Source organism: Schistocerca americana, chromosome 1 (assembly GCF_021461395.2).
Source record: "Schistocerca americana isolate TAMUIC-IGC-003095 chromosome 1, iqSchAmer2.1, whole genome shotgun sequence".
NCBI lineage: Eukaryota > Metazoa > Arthropoda > Insecta > Orthoptera > Acrididae > Schistocerca > Schistocerca americana.
This window is the reverse complement of record NC_060119.1, coordinates 255,165,275-255,184,993: the sequence shown is the minus strand read 5'-3', so window position 1 is coordinate 255,184,993 and position 19,719 is coordinate 255,165,275. Positions and strand designations below refer to the sequence as shown.

General features: G+C 44.2%; 1 protein-coding gene across 1 annotated transcript in view; it reads right to left on the bottom strand.

Annotated features, from left to right (window-relative positions):
• LOC124621837 (TNF receptor-associated factor 4) overlaps nt 1–19,719 on the bottom strand; it is a 122,404-nt gene that overhangs the window by 40,225 nt on the left and 62,460 nt on the right. The window contains exon 2 of the mRNA XM_047147283.1: nt 892–996. Within this exon, the coding sequence (XP_047003239.1) occupies nt 892–996 (105 nt within the window). The remainder of the gene's footprint in view (nt 1–891; nt 997–19,719) is intronic.

Genomic DNA, 19,719 nt, shown 5'->3' with positions numbered 1-19,719 from the left:
AGACGACACGTCTCCATTCGTCCCTCCATTCACGCCTGTCGCGACACCACTGGAGGCGGGCTGCACGATGTTGGGGCGTGAGCGGAAGACGGCCTAACGGTGTGCGGGACCGTAGCCCAGCTTCATGGAGACGGTTGCGAATGGTCCTCGCCGATACCCCAGGAGCAACAGTGTCCCTACTTTGCTGGGAAGTGGCGGTGCGGTCCCCTACGGCACTGCGTAGGATCCTACGGTCTTGGCGTGCATCCGTGCGTCGCTGCGGTCCGGTCCCAGGTCGGCGGGCACGTGCACCTTCCGCCGACCACTGGCGACAACATCGATGTACTGTGGAGACCTCACGCCCCACGTGTTGAGCAATTCGGCGGTACGTCCACCCGGCCTCCCGCATGCCCACTATACGCCCTCGCTCAAAGTCCGTCAACTGCACATACGGTTCACGTCCACGCTGTCGCGGCATGCTACCAGTGTTAAAGACTGCGATGGAGCTCCGTATGCCACGGCAAACTGGCTGACACTGACGGCGGCGGTGCACCAATGCTGCGCAGCTAGCGCCATTCGACGGCCAACACCGCGGTTCCTGGTGTGTCGGCTGTGCCGTGCGTGTGATCATTGCTTGTACAGCCCTCTCGCAGTGTCCGGAGCAAGTATGGTGGGTCTGACACACCGGTGTCAATGTGTTCTTTTTTCCATTTCCAGGAGTGTATACAGCAGTGCAGTCTCGATTCTCATTTCTGGAAGCAGCTACGTCTTCCTTCAGCACAGATGAAGTAGGCGGCCTGTCCCTCGGCGTCGGCGGCCAGATGCCGGTTAGCTGGCGTCCCCGTACCCCCACGCAGCAGCCGGCTGAGTTACAGCTTTTTGCTCGCAGAGCAGAGCTGTGCTCGGTCTTACCTTCAGCTTGCGGAGCTCGTCCATCCACTTGCAGCCTTGCTTGTGGTGGATGCAGTACACCAGCGAGCCCATGATGGCCTTCTCGGAGTCAGGGTCCGGGTAGATCTGCAACACAGACACACCACGTTCCTCAGGACACTCCTACAAACAACTGCTCGGCCGCCGCTAATACACTGATCGATTTTGACGAAACTCGTCACGGGGCGAGGACACATTTTCAAGTCCCTCAGTACACTCCTACAAACAACTGCTCGGCCGCCGCTAATACACTGATCGATTTTGACGAAACTCGTCACGGGGCGAGGACACATTTTCAAGTCGATAAAAGGCTCAGGGCAACACTATTTGAAAATCTGAAGGCACCAGGGATAAAACACAGCGAGAGAAAGGTTATTTACAACTTGTACAGAAACTAGACCGCAGTTATAAGATTCGAAGGACATAAAAGGGAAAACGTAAATGAGAAGGGAAAGAGGTTGGGTTGTTGTCTAACCACGACGTTATTCAATCTGCACGGTGAGAAAATTGTAAAGGAAACCAAGAATAAATTTAGAAATAGAATTAAAATTCATATTGAAAAAACAAAGAAAAACCTCGCCAATTCTCGATGACAAAAAAATGGTTCAAATGGCTCTGACCACTATGGGACTTAACTACTGAGGTCATCAGTCCCCTAGAACTTAGAACTATTTAAACCTAACTAACCTAAGGACATCACACACATCCATGTCCCAGGCAGGATTCGAACCTGCGACCGTAGCGGTCGCGAGGTTCCAGACTGAAGCGCCTAGAACCGTCTCGATGACACTGTAGTTCTGTCAGAGATGACAAGGGATTTGGAAGAACAGAACGCAAAGAAGTGTATCGAAGAGAGGTGGTAACACGAAACCAAGGAAAGTGAAACAGGAGCAATGGAGTGTAATCGAATTAAATCATGCGATGCTTACGGAATAGATTAGTAAATGAGAAATTAAAGGCAGTAAATGAGTTTTGTTATTTAGGGTGTAGAAATACTGATTATGGCCGAAGTAATGAGGATATAAGATGCAGGTTGCCTGTAGCAAGAAAAGCATTCTGAGAAATGAGAAACTTTGCGAGCATCCAAATATCAGTTTAAGTGTCACGAAGACTTTTATGATATATATCCTGAGGGAAGTTTACGAAATTTAAACATCTCAAAATGTTTAACGCGTTTCCGAGTACTTAAGAAGTGTGAAAAAAAAATGTGTGTGAAATCTTATGGGACTTAACTGCTAAGGTCATAAAAAAATGGTTCAAATGGCTCTGAGCACTATGGGACTATTTTTTTTTTTTTTTTTTTTGTCGTTAGAGGTACTGGTACGACATACCGCCGCTAATCAAGCACTTAAGGTATTTGTCTCATGTGTAACCTTGCATGGAAGTGAAACGTGAACCATAAGTAGTCGAGACAAGATGAGAATAGAAGCATTTGAAATGTGGTATTACAGAAAAATTCTAAAGACTAGATGGATCGACCGAATAACAAAGTGGAGGTACCGGATCGAATTAAAGGAAAGATATTTATGGCACAACTTCACTAAAAGAAGGGATAGATTGACAGGACACTTCCTGAGGCATCATGAAGGACTTTTCAATTTGGTACTGAAAGGAAATCCGGGAGGTAGACCTTTTAGGAGGACACCAAGGTTCGAATACACTAAGCAGGTTAAATGCCTGTAGATTGCGGTAGTTATGCAGAGACGGAGAGACCTCCACACGACAGACAAACATGGAGAGCTGCATCAGACCGGTCTTTGGAGTGAAGGCCACAAAACAACAACAAACAGTCGCTCACTTCACAACAAATGCGTTACGTCTCGTTACTTTTGAGTCGAGACGTATACATGCTCTTTCGTCAATGTTCACAGACGCCTCTGAGTGGAGATAGGACAACTGAGTTTCTTTTCCTGAATATCACAATATATGACGATTCTTTTATCTTACAAGTGTAGTGCGCTGTGCCCGGGATCAGACGATGGACTGAATTTACTGTCCGTTAAAATGGCACCTGGAAACAATGCTACACCAGATTGCTGCGGTTTTCTTATTATTGTACATGCAATAGGATTCGCTAACACGGAAAAAGAAGTGTGCTTATGGTGCTAGGCTGGTGTGCAGTGGGGCGTGGGTTCGATGCTCGTCAAAGTGATTTTTGTTTTTATTTGTTCTTGCTCTACGTTGACTTTTGACAACAGCTGATAACTGCCTTATGTTGGTTATAAAATAGATGACAAGCTGATAAAGTACAAACGATTCTATGTATCCGCAGGCGCACACATATTTATTTGTATGTTTTATAATTTTCATGGTGATAATCACTATAGAAACACTAGCAAAATAAATATTGACATAAACATTCTATAATAGCGGTTCTTCACCTATTAATTTTGCACCCATAAGCGTGACAGTAACCGAAATTTAGCTGTGTTCTCCCTTATTTTCTGTAGTATACACCAACGTATTGTAACGCCTGAAAAATAAAAATATTTCAGGAATTCGTCAAACCAATGACACCAAGTCTATCATCAAACGTGCTCGGATATCTTACCACTACGGACACCGATGTCATTTTAATGGATGGCAAATTCATTTTCTCCATTTTCGGAGGATGACAATTCCTGAACAAATGCCGAACGGGCTTTACGGTGATATAGCTGCTACCTTTGATTCTTTCATCCATTTCGCGTTCTTTCCTTTCCAAGAAATTACATTGAAGTACACTTCCTGACAAAAAAGTGAAGCACCCAAAAGACATGGTCGGATGTCAATAAAAATTCATATATGGACACACCACCGACGAGCAAGTCTATGATTAGATTTACAATTCTCTGTGACAAGTAGAACAGACACTAGAGTACGATAGTGTTCTTCGTGTTTAGTGTTGTTAGCAAGAATGGTAGGATATACAAGAGGCGTGAAGAGAATTATGTTGAATGGTCACTATGAAGGACACGGAGATGCCATGTACCAACGTGACAGCGTTATCAGCGACTGACAGAGGTTGTAGGGGAGCGACGCGCGATCGTCGGGGACAGGCTGGCATCGGGTGATCGGCACCGGATGGTTGGAATTAAGAGTCCAGCTACTCACAGAAGTCCAGTGTGGGGTGCAATCATCGTGTGGCAGCGGAACTTGGTAGATATGCTAGTGCGTTGATGAAAACCGATTTACAATGGAAAAAAGTTAGTTCCAATTTAGGCCACTAGCTGCAAATCTGGCGCTGTGCATCATCTCGTTGACATCTCCGCTGCTCATATTCAACAAACTGTGTAAGCAGCAGTTCACAATAAAACGAACAGTATGCCTTTCGCACTGATTTGACATTTCCTGCCAACGTCTCGTTCTTAATTCATAACATATGGACACATTTCTGTACGTCTTTCTTGCAATCACAGCGCCAGATCTGCGCCTGGTGGCCAAAATTGCAACTAATTTTTGGTTTTGCATTAACGCATCAGAGTATCTAGCAAATGCCGCTGCCATACGATAATTACAGCCCACACTGGGACTCTGTGATTAGCTGCATTTCAATTATGAGCACGGTACTTCGCTTCGCTTACCCTGAGCGTTGGGTATTTTTTCGACATTATGTGTTACGCTCGTTCGGCCTACGAAGGAAAGCATTTGACGCACACATCAGAATGCCACTGGTTGGTATTTCTATATACAGAGTGGTCCATTGATCGTGACGGGGCCAAATATCTCAAGCAATAAGCGTCAAGCGAAAAACCTACAAAGAACGAAACTTGTCTAGCTGGAATGGGGAAACCAGATGGCGCTATGGCTGGCCCGCTATATGGCGCTGTCATAGGTCAAACGGATATCAACTGCGTTTTTTTTAAATAGGAGTCCACATTTTTATTACATATTCGTGTAATACGTAAAGAAATAGGAATGTTTTAGTTGGACCACTTTTTTCGCTTTGTGGTCGATGGCGCTGTAATAGACACAGACATATGGCTCACAATTTTAGACGTACAGCTGGTAACAGGTAGCTTTTTTAAATTAAAATACAGAACGTAGGTATGTTTGAATATTTTATTTCGGTTGTTCCAGTGTGATACATGTACCTTTGTGAACTTATTTCTGAGAACGCATGCTGTTACACTGTGATTGCCTGTAAATACCACATTAATGCAATAAATACTCAAAATGATGTCCGTTAACCTCAATGCATTTGGCAATACGTGTAACGACATTCCTCTCAATTGCGAGTAGTTCGCCTTCCGCAATGTTTGCACATGTAATGACAATGCGCTGATGCATGTTTTCAGGCGTCGTCGGTGGATCACGATAGCAAATATCCTTCAACTTTCCCCACAGAAAAAAATCCGGGGACGTCAGATCCGGTGAACGTGCGGGCCATGGTATGGTGCTTCGACGACCAATTCACCTGTCATGAAATAAGCTATTCAGTACCGCTTCAACCGTACGCGAGCTATGTGCCGGACATCCATCGTGTTGGAAGTACATCGCCATTCTGTCATGCAGTGAAGCACCTTGTAGTAACATCGGTAGAAGATTACGTAGGAAATCAGCATACATTGCACCATTTAGATTGCCATCGATAAAATGGGGGCCAATTATCCTTCCTCCCATAATGCCGCACCATACATTAACGTACCAAGGTCGCTGATGTTTAACTTGTTGCAGCCATCGTGGACTTTCCGTTGCGCAATAGTACATATTATGCCGGTTTACGTTACCGCTGTTGGTGAATGACGCTTCGTCGCTAAATAGAACGCGTGCAAAAAATCTGTCATCGTCCCGTAATTTCTCTTGTGCACAGTGGCAGAACTGTACACGACGTTCAAAGTCGTCGCCATGCAATTCCTGGTGCATAGAAATATGGTACGGGTGCAATCGATGTTGATGTAGCAGTCTCAACACCAACATTTTTGAGATTCCCGATTCTCGTGCAATTTGTCTGCTACTGATGTGCGTATTAGCCGCGACAGCAGCTTAAACATCTACTTGGGTATCATCATTTGTTGCAGGTCGTGGTTGACGTTTCACATGTGGCTGAACACTTCCTGTTCCCTATCCGGCGAACTGTCCGGACACTGGATGACGTCGTCCAGGATACCGAGCAGCATACATAGCACACGCCCGTTGGGCATTTTGATCACAATAGCCGTACATCAACACGATATCGACCTTTACCGCCATTGGTAAACGGTCCATTTTAACACGGCTAATGTATCACGAAGCAAATACCGTCCGCACTAGCGGAATGGTACGTGATACCAAGTACTTATACGTTTGTGACTATCACAGCGTCATCTATCACAAAGCGAAAAAAGTGGTCCAACTAAAACATTAATTATTTCTTTACGTACTACAGAAATATGCAATAAAAATGGGGGTTCCTATTTATAAAAACGCAGCTGATAATCAGTTTGAACTATGGCAGCGTCATCTAGCGGGCCAACCATAGCGCCATCTGGTTTCCCACTTCAAGCTAGACGAGTTTCGTTCTTTGTAGTTTTTTCGTTTGATGCTTATTTCGTGAGATATTTGGCCCGGTCACTATCAATGGACCACCCTGTATACTTATGTCTCCTTAATCATCATGCTTATTCCTCGTGCTTACGTCACCAGGTTGGAACGGGTCTTTGGTCTTTGTTATGCGTCCTTTACTTCATCGCTAAAAAGCCTAATAAAAGCTGGACAGGCCGGACTCGTATATATCCATTAAAAGCTGGACATGTTCGGCTAAAGCCGGACACGTGGCAATCGTTATCAAGGCGTACTACGACTGGTTAACTGCATGACTGGCGTTAGATGCCGACTCCTCCCAATGGGACGCTAACGTTTTACCACGCCAGTTTCCTTGGATCGAAGCCGTTAGGGACGGACTAGGAAATAGAGAAGATTGCTGGCTGGCGTCTGTCACAAATAAAGCGATTAGAGGCGGCGACACGGAGCACGCGTGGGACACGCACCTGCCGACCTCCGATTCCCACCGGTGCGCCCGGCGTGGGTGAGTCAGCCCGAGCGAGACGCACGCCGCCAGGAATGCTGGGAGCGGCTGGCTCCTGGGAAAGTGCGCCCCCTCCCCCCCCCCCCCCCCCCCCCCCCCCCCGCCGCCGCCAGGAAAACCCGGCCTCAGCCAGCCCTCGCTAAAGCCGTCGGCACACGGACCGTGCATTCGAACGTTGAGCGTTGAGCGTGCCGAGTTGTCTGACGTCATAGCGTGGAATAGCACGTTCAGGAGTCTTTCCGAAAGTGCAGAGCAATATCTGGCGTGTCAGATATTCTGAGCGTGCGTCTGAGCGTTGACCAATGAGATGGCACAACGTCACCTACGTCACACGCACGCCGTCTCCCTTCAGTACAGAGTTGTGAGGCATTCATTTCAAGCCTGTTGTATATATGCCGTTTCTGAGCACCAGCAAATTGAGAATCACTGGAAAATCCGTTGTTAACTGTGTGATTCGTTCCAATAAAATAATGAGAAACATCATATTTGTGGCAAAAGAATTAATGTAACTTGCTTATTATGAGAGTAGGCTATTTGAAGTCCATGAAGTTTCACCTTTATTATTCGTTACATATTTGTAGCCCTCTGCTGCTAAAAGGCGTGTAACATGGCGTACCGTATGCTCTCTTTGCCTCATCCACCCCTCTACTCTTCAAATGAGTTTTTGAGCTCACGTAATTAATGGATGTCCTCTTAGGCAGCTGTGACGCCCGTGTAGGCGACACGCGCGCGGTCTTAAGCCGTCGGCAAGCGGACCGTGCATCCGAACGTTGGACGTTGAACGTGCCGAGTTTGTGACGTCATAGCGTGGAATAGCTCCTTCGGGAGTCTTTCCGAACGTGCAGAGCAATATCTGGCATGTCAGATATTCTGAGCGTGCGTCTGAGCGTTGAGCAATGAGATGGCACAACGTAACCTACATCACACGCATGCCGTCTCCCTTCAGTACAGAGTTGTAAGGCGCCATATTGGCATTCATTTCAAGCCTATATGTATATACGCCAATTCTGAGTACCTGCAAATTGAGAATCACTGGAAAACCCGTTGTTAACTTCAAAAATGGTTCACATGGCTCTAAGCATTATGCAACTTCTGAGGTCATCAGTCGCCTAGAGCTTAGAACTAATTAAACCTAACTAATCTAAGCACATCACACACATCCATGCCCGAGGCAGGATTCGAACCTGCGACCTTAGCGGTCGCTCGGCTCCAGATTGTAGTGCCCAGTACCACACGGCCACTCCGGCCAGCCATTGTTAACTCTGTGATTTGTTCCAATAAAATAATGAGAAACATCATATTCATGGCAAAAGAATTATTGTAACTTGCGTATCATTAGAGTAGGCTATTTGAAGCGAACGACACACTGAAGATACACCCAAAACGCATTGTTCTTAGTCAATTTGTTATAATTCTATTTCAGTTAGTAACATATCTACGATTAAGGTTTTCAGCAAGAGGTAACACAATATGATTAAATACTATGGGTGCGTTGTTGGTTTAGTGTAATGGGTAGAGTCACTGTCCTGTACTGAGTTGTCTGTTGGGGCGGTGGTTCGCGTCCTGACACTTGAAAGTTGTTTTTCCTAATATTCGCGTTTTTATTTGGGTCTGATACTTTATTATTAGTTTAATATAAGCATATACTACAATATTTGATGTAATGCAAATATAAGTTCACCTTCTTTTGAGGAGTGACTTTGTTCGATTGGCTTAATCTACAGGACAGCTTGCGGTACTTGTATAAAGATATTTTGCTCCTTTTTCTTTTACACTTCGTAATTCACATGTTGCAAGGATTCAGCTACTGCGTAGGAACAGTGATCAAGTAAGCCTGACTTTGGGTTTTTACTAAAATTTGGGAATGATGAAATAACGTTTATCTTATGCGGAGAAGTATTCCAAATTTGTACCGCACGGCTTAAAGCCGTCGTCACACGGACCGTGCTGTCGAACGATACCGTCAAGCGTGCCAACTTCAACGTGCTGCTGAGCGCTCAGGAACGGTGCGACTTGTGCATACAGTACCAATTAAATTAGCTCTATTAAAACGCACACTTTCTCCATCGTCCACCAAAAGGAAAGTACCATGTCCAATCAATAAGGACACAGGGTTATAAAAGCTCCATTACAAACAGTGCGGTACAAATTTGGAATACTTCTCCACATAAGATAAACATTATTTCGTCATTCCCACATTTTAGTAGAACCCCAAAGTCAGGCTTACTTGATCACTGTTCCTACTCTGTAGCAGGATCTTTGTAAATGTGAATTACGAAGCGTAAAAGAAAAAGGAGCAAAATATCTTTATACAAGTAGCGCAAGCTGTCCTGTAGATTAAGCCAATCGAACAAAGTCACCCCTCAAAAAAAGGTGAACTTATATTTACATAACATCAAATATTATAGTATATACTTGTATTAAACTAATAATAAAGTATCAGAACCTAATAAAAACGTGAATGTTAGGAAAAAAATTTAGAAGGGTCAAGACACGAACCACCGCCCCAACAAACAACTCAATACAAAACAGCGAGGTAACTCATTACGCTAAACCAACAACACTGTGTGTGTGTGTGTGTGTGTGTGTGTGTGTGTGTGTGTGTGTGTATCTAATGATATTGTCTTACCCTTCATGAAAACCTTAATCGTAGATATGCTGCTAATTGAAATTTAATTATAACAAATTGCACCAAGAACAATGCGTTTTGGGTGGATCTTCAGTGTGTAGCTGCCTTTAAATAGCCTACTCTCATAATACGCAAGTTACAGTAATTCTTTTGCCATGAATATGATGTTTCTCATTATTTTATTGGAACGAATCGCACAGTTAACAACGGGTTTTCGAGTGATTCTCAATTTGCTGGTGCTCAGAAACGGCATATATACATATAGGCTTGAAATGAATGCCAATATGGCGCCTCACAACTCTGTACCGAAGGGAAACGGCGTGCGTGTGACGTAGGTTACGTTGTGCCATCTCATTGGTCAACGCTCAGACGCACGCTCAGAATATCTGACATGCCAGATATTGCTCTGCACGTTCGGGAAGATTCCCGAACGTGTTACTCCACGCTATGACGTCACAAACTCGGCACGCTCACCGCTCAATGTTCGGATGCACGGTCCGTGTGCTGACGGCTTAAGGGGCCATCCATTAATTACGTGAGCTCAAAAGCTCATTGAAGAGTAGAGGGGCGGGGGACGCAGAGAGATGATACGTACGCCATGTTACACGCCTTTTAGCAGCAGAGGTCTGCAAATATGTAACGAATAATAAAGATGCAGAATGCTATAACGCTTGTTTCATTTAAAAAGTTTTAAAGAGTTTTCACATAAAAAAATTCAGAGGCATTAATTCTCAGCACTCCCTCGCTACTTGGGCGACTTGCGCGTCGATGAATATGAAATAATGATGACGAAGACGACACAAACACCCAGTCCCTGAGTGACGAAAAATCTCCAATCCAACCGGGAATCGAACCCGCCCCCCGCATGTCAAGATAGCGCGCTGTCTACTCAGCTACGGTGGCGGACAGCTCTTCACTGATTTCTGGTCACGAAGCTGCCCCGCGCCTGAGCGATTTCCCTGCAATCTTAACCACTTACTGATCTACACTTCCCGTGAGGTTGAATTCAATATGTCTGGGTGTCGCAATATTCACGCTAGTCTAAAAGCAGTAGCAAGTGCCTTCCTTATTGGCTACAGATCCACAGTTCCTTCGTTCTGTGGTTCCGACACCACCGGAAGTATACGGTTGTCTCTCTAATGAACCACGCGACAAGAGCTTGCGCCAACAGATGTGAGCGCCGTGCCTGAGCAAATGTTACCATTAGGAACACAAAACACTGTTTGTTTCGGAACGAGAGGAAGCGGAGCTGCATTTAGAAGTCGCGGTAGCTCAAACCGACTGTTTATAACACTCATTTAGGCGGATGGGAGAGTGTGTCTCAATTTCCGCTTCATGTACGCGTTACGTAAACAATTTAACACTGAAACACACACAATATAGCTTACTATTTTCCAGAAGGAGTTGTATACACATTTACTCCCTAAAAGTACGAGTATTAAGTACGCCTACTGGATATGGGATGTAATGATAAATTAGCGATGAGTAGCAGAAAGGCGCGCAGAGTGTCAAATATAATTGAAACAAAAATCTGTGATCTTCTAATGTGTGTGTGTGTGTGTGTGTTTCAATAACGCATACTAATTCTGGAATAAAAAGTCAATAACTATTGATGGCTCATTATAACAAAATGGTTTAGTCAGATATGATGGTCACATTGGAAAAATGATTTCTTCACATTAAAGGAAGACCAATTCCTGTTTCCTTCTCGTCGCCAACTAAATCCTCAATGTTTTGATTAGCTTTCAAAGAGTATTCATCTCGTGCTTCAGGCTGTCTTTTTGTCCGCGTTTCCTTCCTAGTATATAATGTGAAAATATGGTTTCATATTTTGGATATTAACGTAAACATTTGTGTTTGGAAACAACATGTCCATATTTTATAGAGTAATTTCGAAAAATCCGTACCTGATGATGGTCGCAATCTCCAAATACAGAAAAGGGTAATTACGAGTGTTAGTGGCGAGTATTTGAACTTCTTTCTTCGCATTAAAACCGTGACAAAATTACCTAATCTGCAACCAGTGGTCTTTCCCCGTTAATGGTGCAATACGAGAAAATATACTCAAGTAAATATCAGAAAAAAGTCCTTGTAATAGAGTCCAAGGCCGGCCGTGGTGACCGAGCGGTTCTAGGCGATACAGTCTCGAACCGCGCGACCGCTACGGTTAGTTAGATTTAAGTAGTTCTAAGTTCTAGTGGACTGATGACCTTAGAAGTTGAGTCCCATAGTGCTCAGAGCCAATAGAGTCCAATGCTGAAACAGGAACAGGTAAAATTTAAGAACACGACCAGAAATAAACTGGAAGCTGATAAATTCATTATATAAATTCTTATCCTACTAAAATAATCATAGAAAGTATACATACTGCTTGTAATAATACTATTTGACATACAGTCGGTTAAAAAATTGAAATTTGCAAAATGAGGTATTGCAGTTTTCTGCAGATAGAGCTGCTGGATTACTTAAAATGGCGGAACCAACGGCGTAATTGACGTAAGCGGTACGAAAATATGAAACCAACAGTCGTCATCCTTAAAGGTTTCCAGATACTCGCAGACTGACTAATATGATTTTGTTGCCTACGATACAGAACCAGAGTTAAAATTGACGTATATCACCTCTGTGCCCCGATCCTCTTCTCTATCACTATCTGATCTGTTCAGTATCAATAGCAAAGCTACATGTTATGGCGTGACACACGTCGACTTCCTCCAACTACGACCTATCGACACAGATATTAAACCTCGAGCGGGCGCGCCTGTGTATAAAGTGCGCCAACCAAACGTAAAATGATTTTCTGCGGTTCCATTTTTGTTTAACAACTGCAAACTCATACCTATTCCTTTAGTATTGCTTAAGGTAACACAGCGATAAATTGTGTTGTCGTACGTCCAAATGAGACGCAGTAATACAAAATACAAAGCGAGCTAGGCGAGAAAAAAATTACAATCAGTTAAAAAAAAATGACCCCAGTTACGAACTAACAACATAATCCCACATTGAGGCAGTTGTCTCGGTTCTAGGCGCTTCAATCAAGAACCGCGCGACCGCTACGGTCGCAGGTTCGAATCCTGTCTCGGGCATGGATTTGTGTGATGTCCTTAGGTTAGTTAGGTTTAAGTAGTTCTAAGTTATAGGGGACTGATGACCTCAGATGTTAAGTCTCATAGCGCTCAGAGCCATTTCAGGCAGTTGTCTACGAGATAATTAGTAATCGAATAAGCAGCTGACCGAGATCTGATGCAACTGCACTGCTTAATGCTTCGAATGCATCATTACTGTCTCTTTAGCACCTGTCCTTGGCAACAGAGAGTTATAGTGAAAATTCATATCATTATTGTTTAATAAAACAGTAGTTTAGCTCATATTATGTAAGTTTATTTTCTCCTTGTTTAAATAAACTAAGATTAAACTGTGATTTTGATCATTCCTGACTTACCTTGCCCCTTGAGGGTTAATTATAACACAGATGTTAATTATAGAAACACAGCGGTAGTAAAAAAATATCGAACAAAAATACTGTTAGTGTTGTTTTCCATCGATGCCGTTTCGAACACTCGTTCTCGGCGAGACGAAATCGAATATTTTCCGGGAGAAAAGCAACAGCTGCCACTAGGTTACGTACATTTGCGCTGTCTTCTACCGTCTCCACTAATACTCAAGTTTTCGTCGTCGATCCTTTGAAGTACGCTTCAAAAAATGGCTCTGAGCACTATGGGACTTAACATCTTAGGTCATCAGCCCCTAGAACTTAGAACTACTTAAACCTAACTAACCTAAGGACATCACACAACAGCCAGCCATCACGAGGCAGAGAAAATCCCTGACCCCGCCGGGAATCGAACCCGGGAACCCGGGCGTGGGAAGCGAGAACGCTACCGCACGACCACGAGATGCGGGCAAAGTACGCTTCTTTCACTTATCCACTCACCTAGGGTGACCGGATGCAATTGTTTAAAAAGGAGGACAAACAGTTTCAAAAAGGAGGACAAAGGAAGAAAAAAGAGAACACATCAAACGGGTCAACTCCAGACGAGGATACCACCCGTCAGCTTTGGACAAGTCACGTGACTGCCGGGAATTACCAGTAAAACTAGTAGTTAACTGTTACTGACGTGGTGGTTAACTGAGCAATATAAAAAAATTGAAAACATTGATTGTAGCGTCAATTGTTTTGTTATGTAAACAACACGGAATTGTTTAAAAAGCGAAAAACGTAGAACCATTCACCACCCTTCATTAGACGTACCGCTACCAACATCTACAATTCAAGCAGCAGCTGACGACATGTAAACTGCACTTGAACCTTCCGAATACAAATAAATTGAATGACTATGAAACAATGAAATAAAACCATGACGGTTAATCTGTCGCGATATTTCTTACCTTTATTGGCCACTGAGACGTACGTTCCAGCTCCACATATCTTACATTCCGCTTCAAATTCATTTTTCAGTTTCTTGTAAGCTGGATATTTGCACGAAAGGACATCAGAAAATGTACGCTTTCGTTTAGGCATAGCCAAATATTTTACGTAACTCACAAATCACACGTGCACTACAGGAAGCCAAGCCAATACAAAGCGAAGATACGAAACGAAAATTTTAAATAATCGATATTTGCATTCGCTTATAGGTCGATCAACGATAACATCGGCGATCCTGGTGCCGCCTACTAACACTGCCTTCGTGCGTGTTTATCACGAAGGCTGTGCCAATATTTAAACTATTTAAGAAAAGAGCAATAGAACGGGACGAAATGTAAATTTAACTGTATTACGCTCAACTTTGAGAAAAAGCCGGACACAGTAAAAATCCGCCCGGACCCCGGACAAAGAGCTAAAAAGGAAGACATGTCCGGATTAATTCGGACGTCTGGTCACCCTACACACACCAATCAAATCATCTAAGAAGGTGAAACTTCCTGGCAGATTAAAACTGTGTGCCCGACCGAGACTCGAACTCGGGACCTCTGCCTTTCGTGAGCAAGTGCTCTACCAGAACTAAGGCTGTGAGGACGGAGCGTGCGTCGTACTTGGGTAGCTCAGAGGTGCCGGCACGGTCCCGATTTCGAGTCTCAGTCTGGCACACAGTTTCAATCTGCCAGGAAGTTTCACATCAGCGCACACTCCGCTGCAGAGTGAAAATCTCATTCTGTCATCTAAGCAGGTATTTCGACAAGAAACTTTTCGTTAATCAAATCTGTGTGGGTCCTTTCGAAGGAATCAAGCATCATCCTCACTGCAGAACCTTTCTGTACTCTCTTACTGAGATCTAGGAAGAAAGCGCAAAGCCGCCTTCCTGGACGTGTCATCGCGCTGACGTCTGGGGTACGTCACTCAGCGGTGGTGACACGCGTATCTCCCGCCCTACATGCCCCTAGACGGTAGCGGCGCAAACCGCTGGCTCACATCTAGAGCTGAGACAGCTCGTATCGTATCGACTCTGAACGGCACGTGGCGCGCCTGGAATCTGTCGACCGCGAGCCTTCTGCGCAAACGTCCAGTGCGAGTCCCAGGGGGCGGCTATTACGGCGCCCGTGGGCGGCACGGTTTTGAAACAGAGCTGCAACAACGCGTAAAGTGCTGCCCGATGAATAATGAATGAGCGGGCCGCTCATTTACCAGGCAGGGCTGCGTCGGCCGCGAGGAATGCGTTTCCGCACTTGCAGAGTAATGAACCGGCAATGAGGCGAGTGGGAAGGGAACATGCGTGTCGCTAGCGGTCCAGTGCCGCGCTCTGTGTATTAATGCTCGCCTCCGTTGACATACAACCAGTTCCCGTTCTCCGCGTTCATCCAGCGCCACAGCAGGACGAAGCGCTACAAGAAACAAGCCGAAAAACTTCTTGGCAGCCAACGTAAACGTAAAGCTGTCCTTAGCTCGTAGGTTCGTTGTAAGATGTAACGCCTGTCAGTTACACGGGGGTTCTACAGTTTGAAGTGGATTCCGAAACTTAGTACAACTTTGCATTTTTCAAACACATTAATATCAGAAGTGAGAGGAAAAAAAAATCATCAGACCGACCAAATAGTGAACCCCGAATAGACTGCTTACCGAGTTTTTTCCAGCTAAATTTAATCAACAAATAACGAAGTTTTTCTAAATCAACTACACTACTGGCCATTAAAATTGCTACACCACGAAGATGACGTGCTACAGACGCGAAATTTAACCGACAGGAAGAAGATGCTGTGATATGCAAATGATTAGCTTTTCAGAGCATTCTCACAAGGTTGGCGCCGGTGGCAACGTGCTGACATGAGGAAAGTTTCCAACCGATTTCTCATACACAAACAGCAGTTGACCGGCGTTGCCTCGTGAAACGTTGTTGTGATGCCTCGTGTAAGGAGGAGAAATGCGTACCACCACCATTCCGACTTCGATAAAGGTCGGATTGTAGCCTACCGCGATTGCGGTTTATCATATCGCGACATTGCTGCTCGCGTTGGTCGAGATCCAATGACTGTTAGCAGAATATGGAATCAGTGGGTTCAGGAGCGTAATACGGAACGCCGTGCCGGATCCCAACGACCTCGTATCACTTGCACTCGAGATGACAGGCATCTTATCTGCATGGCTGCAACGGATCGTGCAGCCAAGTCTCGATCCCTGAGTCAACAGATGGGGACGGTTGCAAGACAACCACCATCTGCACGAACAGTTCGACGACGTTTGCAGCAGCATGGACTATCAGCTCGGAGACCATGGCTGCGGTTACCCTTGTCGCTGCATCACAGACAGGAGCGCCTGGGATGGAGTACTCAACGACGAACCTGGGTGCACGAATGGCATACCGTCATTTTTTCGGATGAATCCAGGTTCTGTTTACAGAATCATGATGGTCGCATCCGTGTTTGGCGACATCGCGGTGAACGCACATTGTAAGCGTGTATTCGTCATCGCCATACTGGCGTATCACCCGGCGTGATGGTATGAGGTGCCCTTGGTTACACGTCTCGGTCACCTCTTGTTCGCATTGACGGCACTTTGAACAGTGGACGTTACTTTTCAGATCTGTTACGACCCGTGGCTCTACCCTTCATTCGATCCCTGTGAAACCCTACATTTCAGCAGGATAATGCACGACCGCATGTTGCAGATCCTGTACGGGGCTTTAGGTTTGTGGATACAGAAAATATTCGACTGCTCCGGCCAGCACATTTTCCAGATCTCTCACCAATTGAAAACGTCTGGTCAATGGTGGCCGAGCAACTGGCTCGTCACAATACGCCAGTCACTACTCTTAATGAACTATGGTATCGTGTTGAAGCTGCATGGGCTGTACCTGTACGCGCCATCCAAGCTCTATTTGACTCAATTCCCAGGCATATCAAGGCCGTTATTACGGCCAGAGGTGGTTGTTCTGGGTACTGATTTCTCAGGATCCATGCACCCAAATTGCGTGAAAATGTAATCACATGTCAGTTCTAGTATAATACATTTGTCCAATGAATACCCGTTCTATCATCCGTATTTCTTCTTGGTGTAGCAATATTAATGGCCAGTAGCGTAAATTTAATCAATAAATAACGAAAGCCAGTTAACACACTATATCACATTAACAGAAATGAACTCATTTCCAAAAAATGTACACTGCAGTATATTTACACTTCATTCTTCAGCACGTTTTGTGCGTCTTCGGCCTATTGGGGGGTGACTGGTTAGTATGCAACGCAGTACATTTAAAACAGAAATTTCAACGGCCAAATAGTTCAACAGGAAAGTATAACGCCGTTGTAGAGCAGGAGATAATTCTTTCTTAAGTTCCTGGTCTGTTGCAACCCACTGAACCATTAAATTATACCTCCTACACACTTATTCTGCGAATCTTGTGCTTCGATTTGGCTTTCATGCTTTCTTTAACATTAATAATAATATAACGAAATAATAAGCAACCAGTTGCATAAAAGAAATTTAATTTCTTTACCGATTTCGGCCACTTAGTGCTCTTCTTCATTTGCGAATGGAGACACTGTGAACTACATGTAGAACTCTCATTTTATTAATGGATTCAGTATTGTATTACTTACTGCTCCTGCATAAATTTTTTTTGGACCATGGCATTTTGTTTATGCACTTTGTTACTGACACTCGCAAATAATGCGAAGGCATTACCTTTTGAAGAAGACCACTTAGTGCCCGAAACCGGTAAAGAAATTACATTTCTTTTGTGCAACTGGTTGCTTATTAATTCATTATATACGGCGACAGTTGCTGAAGGTGGATAAAATAATGAAACAACAATATCTGTAAAAAAAACAATACTTACAAAATTTGTATTGAAATAGCAGTTAAGTCCCACTAAAGGTGGGATGTGAGGCGGTTTTACAGATGATATCCTTCATATACCTTGGAGAGGCCATACTGCCATCAAGCCTGGAAGGCATAGTGCCACCAGATATTCGTCGTGAAACAGCTACGGAAAGATCGAATCAGGCACATCGCGTAACCCATAGGCATATTTCAGGAGTCCTCAAGACCAATTCAGAAGTGCAAACAGCCGCTACAGAAAGGAAAGAATTGTGGATTTTTCGACTTAAGAATCTGTCTCGCGTCTCCCTTCGGAAACCTTCCCATCTGGGCATGAACAGAATTGGATCGCGTGGAGGTCACTGAACCGTCTGCATTCTGGACTTGGAACATCCACGAGTAACCTCCAGAAACGGCACTATCCCGTGAATACCGCCAACTGTAACTGCGGAGAACCATTGACCATTGAGCTACTATCGACTGCGCACTGCATCTCGCACACAAGATCATCTGCTTACGACTCCATGCGCAACTGAAGTTGTAAGATTTTGTTCAACAGCAGTGTACATGATTATTCTTTCCTTCATTTGATATCAATGGTAATAACCACGTTCTGTATTTGGCCGTCAGTTGAATAAATAATATCAGGGTTGGACAGTACCGCAAACCTAGAATGAGCCGTGAAGCTTCAAATATAATTCAGAATCATATTGAACCACTATAAGAAAAAAGTAATATCGCGCAATTCGAAATAGCGACGTTACAAGACAGTTTGTTTACCGGAAGCACTATACGCGTCAAGCACCACAGCTGTGCGAGCGCATGCTAAAATTGCAAAAATTGAAAAACAAGAGCGGGAAATATTTACGAAATTATATGGCTTGTGTCCTCGAAGTCTTTCGCCGGTGGCATGCTTCAATAAAATATTCTCGATTTAAAAGCCGCGTCATTTCAAACAAAACATTCTATTCGAAATGATGCTACTTTTAAATCAAGAAGATTTTATAGAAATTATGTGACTCCACACAAGAAAATGGAATACGGATAGAGTGGGCATCTGACTTCTGCAGGCATACAGATAATTTCGCTAACACCGTGCATTAGAGACACGTTAAGTTCCGGGGTCACATTTACAGAATGGGCAATAGACTCGCCAAAGGACTACTCCATATTATTAATTCAGAGCAGGTGGAAACCGCTGGTTGGAAAGAAGTAAGTAATATTCACACGAAATGAACATCACAGAAGAAAATGTAGCATACAAATGCAATGAGTCGTCTGCTAAGTGCGGTTGACTGGCCTGGCTGTGTGGGGAAAGTTGTCGGTACCGCCAAAGGCCATTCGACTTACATCGAAATAATTTCTCCAGTCAGACAGTGCACCGAGAGTCTACTTAGAGCAGGGCCTCCCAAACTGTGTTCCGCGAAACCCATGGCTTTTTTTTTACATTTTCTGTAATTTTTAATTGTTTTTATTAGTTAGGATATAAAATTGAAATAACCATTGAATACAACAAATTTTTAAAAATTTTATTGATCTTCACAATAAACGAGGTATTCCATCATAGGACCAGTACCGAGGGAGTTGGCGCAATGGTTAGCACACTGGGCTCGCATTCGGGAGGACGACGGTCCAAATCCGCGTCTGGCCACCCAGATTTAGATTTTCCGTGATTTCCCTAAAACGCTTCAGGCAAATGCCGAGGCGGTTCCTTTGAAAAGGCACGACCCATTTACTTCTTCATCCTTCCCTAAACCAAGCTTCTGTTCGTCTCTAATGACCTCGTTGTCGATGGGACGTTAAACACAAATTTTCTCCTCCTCCTCTTAGTATCAGGATTTTCAAAGTATTCATCGGAGGAAAAGTTTGGGAACCTTGGACTTAAGAGCGCTTATACAAAATTGACTGTCTGGATTGCACTTTATTTACCCACATAGCAAC